The sequence below is a fragment of the Syngnathus acus genome, chromosome 2, assembly GCF_901709675.1.
Source record: "Syngnathus acus chromosome 2, fSynAcu1.2, whole genome shotgun sequence".
Lineage (NCBI taxonomy): Eukaryota > Metazoa > Chordata > Actinopteri > Syngnathiformes > Syngnathidae > Syngnathus > Syngnathus acus.
The window spans coordinates 24,162,954-24,175,861 of NC_051088.1; the positions used below are offsets into that span (position 1 = coordinate 24,162,954).

General features: G+C 46.8%; 1 protein-coding gene across 4 annotated transcripts in view; it reads left to right on the forward strand.

The window, feature by feature from the left end:
• The first annotated feature begins 498 nt into the window (after window positions 1-498).
• Window positions 499-12,908, forward strand: part of tns1a (tensin 1a) — a 36,227-nt gene continuing 23,817 nt past the window's right edge. For 2 of the 4 annotated variants that reach the window (XM_037270451.1, XM_037270468.1), the window contains exons 1-4: window positions 499-622; window positions 1,055-1,213; window positions 9,045-9,159; window positions 10,406-10,443. In XM_037270451.1, the coding sequence (XP_037126346.1) occupies window positions 1,118-1,213; window positions 9,045-9,159; window positions 10,406-10,443 (249 nt within the window). In that variant the 5' untranslated portion in view covers window positions 499-622; window positions 1,055-1,117. Of the gene's footprint in view, window positions 623-1,054; window positions 1,214-4,356; window positions 4,588-9,044; window positions 9,160-10,405; window positions 10,444-11,666; window positions 12,005-12,908 lie in introns of those variants that run through there. The other 2 variants (XM_037270460.1, XM_037270477.1) reach the window with 2 other exon arrangements.

The window sequence follows — 12,908 nt, forward strand, 5'->3', positions numbered from 1 at the left end:
TGTGTGACTTAAAGTGTGTCCGAGAGAGAAAACGATTCAATATCTCTCTCCTTCTTTCCATTCAGTTCTGCTCACACACCGAAATCATCTGGGCTGGCTTTTTTTGTGTGCACAATTGCGCATACTGGTGCACGTGTATGTGCGTGCGTGTGTTTTCATCGGCGCTCTCCAAGCACTCTCTCCCTCCTGCATCTTTGTTTTGTCATTCCTCTCCCTTCCTGATGTCTCCCATCCACCCATCTTGACTCCCCCCCCCCCCCCTCTCACTCTTTCCTTGCGTTCTGTCACTATTCCCCTTTGCGCACGTCATCTTGCCATGTCGGCTTACACACACGTGTGTTTACTCCCATCTTCTCTTCTGCTTCCCCCCTTTCTACCAATCCTTCAGTTCCCAATACATACAGACTTTTTTTTTTTTTTTTCTTGCTCCCATCCGCCCCCTCCCCTTACTGGCTGAGTAAGTGCTGCAGCATCACTGCATGTGTGTGTGTTTGAGAAAAGAGAGAGAGAGAGAGCAGTAGCAGCGGCGTGTGTGTAAGTGTGAGAGCGCAAAGCACCGGGAATCCTGAGCCTAGAGGGGAGCCGTGCGTGCCATGAGAGGGGGGCTCTTCAGCCTGTGGATGTATGTGCCAGGACAGCCTTTTTTTTTTTTCTGTTATTTTTTTTGTGCCTGAGGCGAGTGCTGTGTGTGTGTGTGTGTGGTGGTGGGGGGGCTATGTATGTGTGCAACAGTGCCGTCGATTAGCGGCGGACGATTGGCATTATGCAGCCGCCGATGCTCATGACACTTAAACTGATCTAGACCAGCTCGGAAACGCAAGACAGTCGGATGGCGAAAGCATAGAGGTCCAATTTGGGGGGTGGGGGGGGGGGGATTTCTAGCTTTGCACCCCCTTAGTCACATCATCACAAATTGGAATTTGCAGACCCACAACCAGACAGGTGGTTCCAATTTGGGAAAGCGTAGAAGATAGTTGGACGTGGAGAGTATCGGCTCTTTTTTCGTTGTTCATTTTGACGTTGTTCTTTTTCGGCTCTGGGGGGGGCGTTGCAGGATCCTACCCGGGGGCCGAGCGGGAAATAAGGGGCTCGCGGACAAGAGGAAAGAAACGCAGGCATGGCCCGCCTCAACTGGTGCCTAGCTGCCGTCATCAGCTGGGGCAAGTTCCTCTTCGCCTGCTTCTTCCCACTGCGGGGCTCCAAGCGAGACAAGGTAAGACTCCTCCGAGGTTGAAACGGGATTTGAGGGACTCCAATTTTGAGGGGGTCGGAAGAGAGAACATTGGGAATGACCCAAACGCAAGCAAGCATTGCATGCGTAGCAAACCATGTGGATGGTGTGAACGCTTTTGGGACCTGGGTGCTTCTTCTAAGTGCTGATTCAAGGTCAGTGTTACATCTGAACATGGTCTCCAGGCAGCTGCTCCATATATAGCTGGACTCACATTTGGGGTTAACCATTCGGGCTCTGTATTCGGCGCCATCATCTGGACAAGGGGATGTTCTGGATGAACAGGGTCACCTTTCCATCAGTCTTTTCTCATCTGCATTGACAGGGGGAGGGGGGGGAGGACTTTCAGCCCTTTGCCATGTTTTGCCACACAAGTTCTGGCCTTTTTTAGGTAATTGCGATAATGTGTCTTGGTTAACCGTCTCGCGGGAAAGCGTGCATAAAATGGCCGGGAGCTAAAGAAAACTGAAGAATGTCTCCTCTTGTGAGAAGACACCATCTTCAGTCCTTTGACATCATCTTTTTTGTCAGTCTAAAAGCTTTCCAACTTCAATGATATGCAAGAAAATGGAATTTGGAGGGATCCTGTACATGCAAGTGCTGCAGCCGCCCATCACATCGAGCCCCAACACCCTCCTACCAGCACCAAAATCCAACCTTCCCCAATCCCCCCCCCCCCTCACCCGCCACACTCAATTGCCGCAGCTCCTTATCTCTACTCCCGCGCTCAATCCCCGCGCGCCTGTGTGTGTGTGTTTGTGTGTCAACGTTTTGCATGAACACTTCACTGGCTCGCTGAGCGGCTCCTGCGTTGGTTCAAATTGGCATGGAGGTGTTGGATTTCATCAAACCTAAACGCTCTCGTGCATTTTGGGAGTGCAATAATAATAAATAAAAAAAAAAAAAAACGGGTGCAATGATGTAACACGCTTAGCCCCCTCCCTCTAGTCTGATTTGATGGCTGCAGTGCCAGAGCTCATCATGTGACTGACTGGGAGGTGAAAGTGGAGAGGTAAAGGCTTGGCGTCTTCCCCTCCGAGGGCTGCTGTGAGCTGTTCAGTTTCCATGGCAACCAAGCTCACACGGTCCCAGGCCTGGGTTATGGCAGGAGATGGCGTAACACGAGGGGGGGGGGGGGGCGATGATGTGCAGAGGTTTTTCCGTTGCTATGGCGACGCCATGGCAGCGCATACATGTGGATCCTTTTTTCTTTCTATTCATTTTCCCCTCCTCTGCTCGTGTTGGTTTCTTCAGACCTTCCGCCTCTATTCTTTCTCTTGTGATTTTTTTTTTCTGTCACCTTTGAATCATTTTCACCTGCCTTAATTCTGCTTTCTCTTTCATCCTCTGATCTCATTTCATTCTATTAAAGTCCTTCCGAGGCCATCCGTGTATTCCCCTCCATAATACGTCCTCGCCTGTATTCCTAACTTGGTGCCCAGCGCAATGACTAATGTCCCCTTGCAGTATTGTGGGCCGGCCCTCCTTATGATAGATGCGTTGTTATTCTTCCATTAAAGCTTTCATGGAATGGATTCCTCAGCCAGCGATAAGGAAGGGCAACTTTGCTCCTCTTGTTTTATTGTTTCAAATATTTGCACATGGGATCTTGGGCGTGCCTAATATTTGGCATGCGACATGTGGTCTGACCTCACCACACAACTGTTTCACTCTCCCATAGTAGTGAGCCACTGGACCTCGATTAGAGGAAAACTGCTGCATTTCAATGCATTAAAATGAAGTTGACCGATCTGTGGTGATCATCGGAACGTTTGTTGGGGGCTACTAGAGGTGGCGAGCTTGCCTGAATAGAATCTTTAACTGCTGAAAAATACAGTGGAATCTCTGGAGTGCCAAATCATCTGTCCGTTCATCCATCCATTCATCCGTCCATTCCTCTGTCATCCATCTGTCATCCATCCATTCATCTGTCATCCATCCATCTGCCATCCATCCATCCATTCATCTGTCATTCATCCATCCATCCATCCATTCATCTGTCATTCATCCATCCATCCATTCATCTGTCCTCCATCTGTCATCCATCCATTCATCTGTCCTCCATCTGTCATCCATCCATTCATCTGTCATCCATCCATCCATCCATCCTCCATCCATCCATCCATCCATCCATCCATCCATCCATTCATCTGTCATCCATCCATCTGCCATCCATCCATCCATTCATCTGTCCTCCATCCATCCATTCATCCATCCTTTCATCCATCCATCCATTCATCTGTCATCCATCCATCCGCCATCCATCCATCCATCCATTCATCTGTCCTCCATCCATCCATCCATCCATCCATCTGTCATCCATCCATTCATCTGTCATCCATCCATCCGCCATCCATCCATCCATCCATTCATCTGTCCTCCATCCATTCATCTGTCATCCATCCATCCGCCATCCATCCATCCATCCATCCATCCATCCATCCATCCATCCATCCATCCATCCATCCAGCCTAATCATTAGCTTTGTCAATTTTTTTCCTTCTAGTTGCCATCTTGTACTCTAGGCAGATCCCATGTCAGGTTAACCTGTGAACCGACGTCGCCGTTCCAGTGCAAGTGATGAAGTGCAGCAGGGATCAATAGCGGGTGTTTTCTGGAAATGAATCGGCTCTTAGCCCTTTATGGATCTAACGGTGATGTAATGCGCCCGCTGATACAATGTTGATTCATGACTTGGATTTTCATTGACGTTCACGAAGAAGAGGCTCGCCCGCTCACGCAAAGTTTGCACACACACACACACACACACACACACACACACTGCATGTAATGGCACAAGGGTGAAAGATTTGCTCACTTTGCCAACAGCGTCCGGAGAAAATTTGGTCCGCGAAACTCACATTTGTGGCTTGTACCTCCATCGCCGCTCGGATGGGGGCGGGGTTTCATATGAGCTTGTAAATGAAACATCTGTCTGCCACAGTCATTTGTACCATTTTGGATTTTGGAGGGAACCAGTTGAGGTGATGAGGGGAGTGGAGGAGGAGGAGGCAGTGGAGAAACACACCATCTCCTGGGCCACCTTCCCCCACCCCCGTTTTTCCCCTTCATAGAATGAAGTCGCACAAGTTGACAGGAGCGGCCAGCAGAAGTGGCCGAGACGCGGGGAGCGCCAGAAGAACGGAGCTCCCGTGCGCTTAAGCCGACTGATCCTTCCCATCCAGCATCGATGCTCCTCACAATTGCCATTGGAGCCTTCATGGGAATATTTGGGAATATTGCGGATTTATCTCGTGAGCTGGAACGCCCTCTTTTCTTGGGTCAGGATGCCTTCTGCGTCTCTCTCTCTGGCCGGGCGAGCTCGGACATGGGTCTGCCTCTCCTGCATGTTTTGGGTGAGACATTTCTTTCTTCTATTGCTTGATGGAGGAGGAATCTTCTCAAAGCGTGGGGAGTTACAGGATTTGGATTTCAGTTTATAAGGCAACCTGGACATTCGTTGTAATTTTTTTGTAACCCTTGTGTTTATTCTAAAAGTCCATCTTATGTGCGGGGCGAATGCGGTCGCCGTCTTTCACCGGTGTGTCCAGGCGGCCGCTGCACCGAAGCTATTTCTGTTCACTCCTGTATAATTTAATCTGCTTGCTTTTCCCTCCTATGTGGGACTGAGCGAGTATGTCGGCAAGCGGGACACGCAATGAGTTGGACAAGAACATGCGGAGCACCAAGACCCGCCCGCTTTTTGATCCACTTTGTGATCAACTTCTAACATCTCCTTGATTGGATGAGTGACGATGTACGTGTCACCATCCAGCGAGGCTTCTGCCCTACTTTTGAGTCTTGCATTTGATGAGAAATGGAGCTTCCCGTGCAGTTTTTTTTTTTTAAAGGCGACATCATCAGCGGCAGAAGAATGTAAAAACCTCAAAGGCCGCGAGGTGTAACACGCACGGGTGACGTGCGAGAGGCTGGTTCGAAGAAAGCTCCCCAAATACACGCTATTAATCATTTATCAGGCCCGTGCACAGGGAGTGAATATTGGATGTGACGCGCTGACACGGGCAGCGCTCCCACAGTAGCATGAATGTGCTCATTGCTAGCAAGCAACTGATTTTTATCCCCCCCCCAAAAAATACATCTTTGCTGCATCGCTTGGAAAGACCGAAGGCTCGCATGTATGCCACATCTGTCATGTCTTCAGTTGTCTAACAGAGTCCCCTTATTGACTTAAACAAATCCCAGCAGAGCCGTGAAAATCAATCCGCCTTTGATTGGACTTTAACAGCCGTGCCACACCTCCGACTCGGTGATGTTTTTTTTTTTTTCTTCTTGGTGTGCAACTAATGTGCTGCTCAATCAGCCTGTCTATTGGTCCATTTCTGATTTGACAATATACCCCATAGCAAATTCTAAAAATAGAAACAATACGAGGCACTGCGTTAACTTGACGAGTGGATGTGTGGATTGAATCGTCCTCCTTAAATGAAATCGTATCGAGCGCGGCAAAGTTCATTCCTTGATGCCCATTAAACGGAGCTCCCGTGAGATATGCTGAGTGTGTGGGATCAATATACCGTAATTTCCGGACTATAAGTCGCGTTTTTTTTTCATAGTTTGGGTGGGGGGGGCGACTTATACTCAGGAGCGACTTATATACATATATATGGGTTTTTTTCACTTTTTTGGGCATTTTATGGCTGGTGCGACTTATACTCCGGTGCGACTTATAGTCCGAAAATTACGGTATTGTGACTCTATGCGTGGAGCTTGGAACGCTCTAGTTTGGACTTTGGAGACTTTTTTTTCTTTTTTCATTTCAGCCATCCTGCTGAAGCAATCTAACAAGAAACAATTGCAGTGAGCCCAAAAAATAAATTTAGACCGTTTTCAAACTTTTTTTTTTTTCTCCCCCCACTGATGCTGTGCTACTTTGGATGGTCCAGATGGCTGGAGTTCTGAAGGTTTGATGTTAGCGGGAAGGTGGCAGACTTTACAGAAAGTATTAAATTAAGGCGATACTGGCAGATCCATAAATATTGGGACATTGACACAATTCTCATGTTTTTGGGCATTTTTTCTTCCCACCACAAATTTGCTGCAGACTTTCAGCTTTAATTTACTTTCTAGTCAGGTGAACAGTGTTGGAATTTCAACCCTTTTCCCATCAGTTTTGTTTTCAGAAAAGAAGATGCTTGCTCAGTCAGATTCAGATCTGAGAAAAACAAAATCCCATGCGACAAAAAACGCTCGTCAACCCTTTTAAGAAACCACAAAGCATCTTTGAAGTGACATGAAAAACTGTTTTCATTTGACATATTCACTAATCATGTCCGGGTCACATGACCTAAAATTGCACATCTGCACGGCTCACCATCCACGTGGCCGAACACACTTGTTGCGCATGCATTGATCAGCACGTCTTGTGTACCTGGTATCGATCATGTGACACCCTCATTCCAATTTCTCATGCTAACACGAGCAGCCCAAAGCTGTCACCGCGCAGCGTTTCTTCCTCTGCGCCAATCTGGCCACGTGCCCACTGGGATCGACTGGATTCGTTGTCATTAATAAAACATCAGCAACTCATATCTATGTTCTCCTACGCTGATCCATCGTTGCAGAAAAAGGGGAGAAACATATTGGCAAAGTCCAGACAAGCTTGACGGACAGCGCCGATGTGTGATTGCGCAAGAATCAAGCAATTCAACATCTGGCAACGCAGTTTTCCCTTTCTTCTCCGTGCAGCCCGTTTGGTGAATATTTGCTTTCTTTTCATGGAGCATCTTGATTTGTAGGAAGCTCATCAAATGTGCTGAGTTGGAATTGGAGGGAATTACAAGTTTTTTTTTGTAACAGTGAACGCATCGCATCTGGTAGGGTTTGCCCTCCTCGTTGGCCCGGCCCGGCCCACAAAGGCACTCTTTGTTCCGGGCAGAATTTCAAGCTGGTGGAAATGGAAAGCAGGTGTGACTGCTTTCTTTCTTAATCCTGAGGGGCGTACGGGACTTCTCCTGCTTCGGGCCGTGTTTGTTTCTGTGGAGCTCGCTGCTCCTCACGCTCGCTTGGTTGGATGGATGGATGGATGGATGGATGGATGGATGGATGGATGGATGGATGGATGGATGGATGGATGGATGGATGGATGGATGGAGTCGTGCCATGTGCCGGACGAGTTCCAATTCGGTTCTCTACCTGGACTCCATCATCATTCCTGCGGGATTTTACATTTCAATAATTATTTGATCGTTAGCTCCACAAATGCTGTTAGTGTTCATTCTGTGTAGATGAGATATTTCATATTTGCTTCATCTACGCATGAGGAAAAAAAACAGCAATGTGATACTAGTTAGAAAAATAATAAAAGAAAAATGCAGCTCTAAGCTGTGTATTTTTCATATTTTATTAAAAAATGTATCGATTTTTGTTTTCCGAAGGAAATTTCAACTTTTTGTTATTTGTTATTAAAGAGTTAATGGACTGCAGGAAAATGACATCAGCCTGTTTATTGCAACACAAGACAAAGTCAATCTGGCAATCCTTGACGACAATCAAAAATCCGGGTGCGCAGTGATTTTGGATTTTGGTGTGGCCTTTGATGCCGAACCAAATAGTTCAATTCTTGGAGCGTTTGCTCGCCTTCATACCATTCATACATGGCAATAATAATTTGCATTCATGGGGTGCCGAAGGACACGTTAGTGTCTTTGGGTGTGTCGCCCCGCCCCGCCTCTGTCTCGCGCGTCTCCACTCCAAGTGAAGCCGAGGTATTGTTGTGCTGCTTTTCATTAGCTAAGTGCACCTCGGGGAGAGGAGCACCAGTACTTGATTTACTGTGCTAGCTGTCCATAATCCTCAGAGGAACACCTCGCCTTGTTGTGCGTCTTCAGATCTTGGGCCGTCCACTCTCTTTTTTTGGGGCTTTCATCTTCCTCCATTTTCTGTCCCTCAAGATAAATCTTAATTCTCTCTCTTGGACCTCTTCAAGTACTATCACTTTGAGGGTTATTTACAAATTTGGAAAATACTCAAGTTTGAAGTGTATCTACTGACACACATTGCCGTGGCAGCCAATCAGTAAACGGGTGTAAAAAGTTGCCTTTCTTCTTCAGCCTGCACAAACACACAAAGGAAATGACACTGACGCTATGACTCACGAAAGGTCGTCCAGGGAGCGAGGATAATGAGAATATGACAGGAGGGTTCTTGCTCGGCTTCTTTCTAATTGGAAAGATGACGGAATTGTTCGAGGGAAACACCCTGAACACACACACGTGGACACACACGCTTTTGTGTTTTGTTTCTCCTTCTATTTGGACTTTTAGGTATGTTTTACTTCTTGGTGCAGCTGGATGACCTTTGACCTTGGGCGTCATATTTCACTCCGGAGAACTTTTACTTTCTTTGACAATTCATCGACACAAATCGGCACTGGAACTTAACGTAGCTTTCAGAGTAGGTCCGTTTTTTGGTATGCTTCATTTGTGTGTCTGCAAACAGCTGTACAGGCCGGATTGTTCATATTTTTGTAATATGTCTTTTGAAATTAATTAAATTAATTAAAATGTAATTCACTTAATTTAAAAAAGATATGTTAATTCATTCCAAATTTTTCGCATATTTTTTTATTTGTATCACTTTTGTCAGTTTCAAGGCTTTTCTTTAAAGGACTGGTGCCAACTTTATAATGACATTATTTTGCCTCTGTGAGACATTTTCCTCTTCTTGTAGCTTTAACTAGATGCTCAATCGAACATCTTTAACGTAAAATGATGTGTTGGATACATTGTAAACGACAAACGTCGAGGTGCTCGCTTTGTGTGACGCCAATTTCCTCTTTTCCGCTTCTCCTCAGCCCGACGAACTGGAGGGGGTCCACACGCACACCTTCAAACTGAAGCCATTCAAGAAGGCCAAGAGCTGTGATATATGCAAGCAGGCCATCACAAAGGAGGGTCTCATCTGCAAAGGTGAGCGACCAATCCTGCTTTTATTTTCCCACTCTCCCGGATAATCAATTGTAGGTGTTTCTTTCCTTCGCCGCACTGGGAAAGGCCGCGGCTGCTGACGACCTACTTTGTCCGTTTAGTTCAGCAAATTGCCATCACGCCTGCCAGAAACATTACCACGCCTCAGCGAGCCGAGGCCGATGATGTTCAGGAAATCCTTGTCCGTCGCTGTGATCCAGTTTCCTTCACGTGGCGCTTTTTTTTTTTCCGTCTCCTTTTTGGTGCAAACATACGTGGTTCTTCTTTTGTGGCTGCGGTGCCAATGGCTGCGCTGACTGCAGGCAAAGCCGAGCTGAAAAGCTTCAGCAGCAGTAGGAGATCAAGCCGGTTTGGGGCTTTGGCGAAGGATTTGCTGTTAAAATTAGCACGGCTGCTGCAGCTGCTGCTGAATTAGCCTAGATAAGACGCAAAGTGGGGTGGTAGACAGAGGCAGAATGGGAAAATGGGGAAATGGGAAGGGGCTGGGGGGAGGGCATGAGATGTACCTTCAGCACTCTTTTGTTCCTCTCCACAAATTTCCAATCACGTCCAAACGACTGAAAAACCTCAACATTACAATATCGGCGTTTGCAATTAGTATTTCTCAAATCATTGGAATAAAATACATCCACCAGAGATGATTTCATGAGATCATTTTTTGCCTTTTTTGTCTTTTTTCTTATTTTTGTCTTAAAACAGCTGTGCCACTCATAGATGCACCTCTAAAACATTTGCCCCCAAAACCCTTTTTTTTTTTTTTCCGCCTCCATGCTTTTATGCCTTTATTCTGGTTTCTTGTGTGGTTTTATTTCTAGTCTTATTTCTGTAGCACTTTGAGATTCTTTTATGAAAAGCGCTTTACAAATAAAATGTATTATTATGATTATCATTAAAATATTATTCAAAAACGCTTTATTTGTTCCAGAAGCTCAATGTATAATGATATCAGCAAATGCCAACTTAAAAGGTTGGACACCCCTGAAATAAAAGAATTCCCTTGTCATGCGCTATGGTGGCTGTTTGCAGTTTAGCCACTAGGGGGCAGCCCCACACTTAATCATGTACGGTAGCAGCAGCAGCAGCAGGCTGACCTTGGTGCAGTTTTCCAGCTCAGCGACTGGGCAGTGAGCGTGACAGAAAGCATCACAGTGTGTGCAACTCTGCATGTGTTTTGTTTCGCCGACGTCCACTTTGCGCAACAAGTAACACGTGTCTTTCTTCTTTGCAGCTTGTCAACTGTCCTGCCATAAGAAATGTGAAGTGAAGGTAAGACATTTTACTTCCCTGGTTGTTCTATGAACTATTTCACTGTGCCATCTGGGAGTCGAGGATACCTCAGGGGCTCCGCAAAAAAATATATTAAAAAGATAAAAATGGTCAAAAATTCTAATATTAATTATATGTTCCCTACATGGCCCAAACATGTGGCCAAATCAATTATCTGGCATGGCACTGGGACATTCAAGGATTTTTTTTTGAGGGGGGCAGTGCCCTCGCACCCCCCCTCGAACTCCGCCAGTGAAAATAATCAAATCTAAGGATACAACAAACAAAATGTCTGACCTCTGGAGTAACCTCCTAACTTATAAATGCAGCCCCCAGAGTGGTTTTCATGTGACACTTTGTTGTCTGCGTGCAAGATGAAAAGAGTGATGTGAAGCCATGTGTTCCTTGCCCTTAATTGCCGGCACATTTCCTCCAGCGGGCCCACTGGGGTCCGTCCGTCTGTCGCCGTCCGTTCCCCCACTCCGGCCTTTTTAATGTCACCGCATGATCCCAGTGTGCAATGGAAAACAGAACCGATGACAAGCCGAGGACACAACGATGATTAGAGCCCGACGAGGCTGTTCTTAGTGGGTTTGTGTTGTTTGAAGTCATGTTGTAAATGTCATCACCCCCCTCAGTCTCAACTAAGACGTCAATTGTGTTCATAAAACACACCTCAAACTGGAAAAAACGATTTTTTAAATCTTTTGAAGGACAACATGATTGAAATCCTCAATTGTGTAGAAACTGCGGTCTTATCTCCGGCCGCTGACCTTGTAACAGTAAACGTGTCAACAGTCTCAATGATTTTATTCTTTATGCTAATTTTAACATCACATTGTTGACATCATTAAGGGTGCACGCAAATGCTTTTATACACTTTATGGCGCTTTAATGGGGCCTATCATGATTTGAACGGGGGTGTCAAGAAGGTTTGACGTTGCCAACATGTGGCACGCATAATGTGCAACGTATCCAAATTATCTTTCTATCACTCTTGTCTTACTCCTTGTACTTGTGTTGTCGTTTTTTTTCCATCCATCCAGGTTGCTTTTACTCCCCCCCGTCCCCTTCAATGCATTTCCCCCCCACGTTGTTGATGCAATGATAGTTATTCTCTTTCAACAGCCGCTTTGAGCAAAGTGCAGACAGAAGGAGTGCGGACAGGGGAATTGGACAGAGTGGGAGGGAGGGAGGGAGGGCTGCAGTTGTACTGTCTCGCTTCGGGCACCGAGAAGCCCCAAGCTGCTTTCTTGGCCTTATATAGAGCGTTGCAAGATGACTTGGCAGCAAAGGGACGAGTCTGAGCCAGCAGCACCAAAAGTGCATCCTGGTTCAGTCCGCCGGCTGAACATAGTTGACTTCAGTAGCTTTCTGGCACGGATCCGGGATTACCGACGGTGTTTTGAATGAGGGGGGGGGGTCGGAGGAGGTAGTCAAAAGTGTCTGTATTTGGTTCTGCTCCTCTCGCGAGGGGGCGAGGCTGGCTTTGCAGCCAGTGGAAATGCAACGTTAGAAAGCAAGCAGAGAAGGAGAGAGGAGAGAGCGCTCCAGCGGACAGGTAAGAAGCCTAGTAACATTTTTCCTGGTATGCGGGATTTTTTTTTCCTCATGTTACGTCATGTGAGAGGCATTTGAGGCTTGGCAAGTTGGCAGCTTCCTTCAAAGTGCAGGAGATGAAGTCAAGCTGAAAAGTTTGCGCACTTTTCCGCTTGCCCATGTCGTTCTCGTCTCCGACCTTCAGCGAGACGAGCGGTCAGGAGGTCACGTGTCCTCTATTGCCGTCGCCGAGACAAAACACAGCAATTGACTTTTATTGTAGCGCCCTTGGGTACGGCACAGCCTGCCAATGTTCTTAATTTGCTTCTGAACCTCCTGAGAAAACATTCCACCTTTTTCCTCACCTTGCCCGTAACAAAAGCGTGTCCCTCGAGCGCGATGAGGTGAAGACCGATGTTAATAGAACAGCTGTTTGTCTCTTCTTATAGAAGCCGGTTCCCCTCGGGGAAGGTGACATGTCGGAGAGCAACCCCGAGGGAAATGTCGTGTACCCACATACTCGGTCCTCCCTAATGTTAAACAAGCGTGAGTCATGAAATCGAGCGGCTGCGTCGTGAGACGGCTCCGCTCTTGCGTGAAATTTGTTTACAGAAGTTTTTTGGTTTTTTTGTACAAAGTGAGCTGCCATTGCACATCTGATCTTCATCAGCTGCTCATTAAATGTCGATTTTGTAGCAGTCGTCGTGATTGGCCCCTTGCCGCTCACTGCGGCCTGATGGTGGTCCAAAAGCTACTTTCCCTCTCATCCAGTCTTCTAAGCATCTCCACCGAAGTTCCTTTTTGGACCGCAAAGCCGTCACGTAACTGCGGCGGGTGGGAGGAGAGCTCGTCCTATAGATCATCATGCTGTGGTCTGGGCAGCCGACGTTTTAGGTCTTGTTGAAAACCACGGTTGTAAAAAAAGA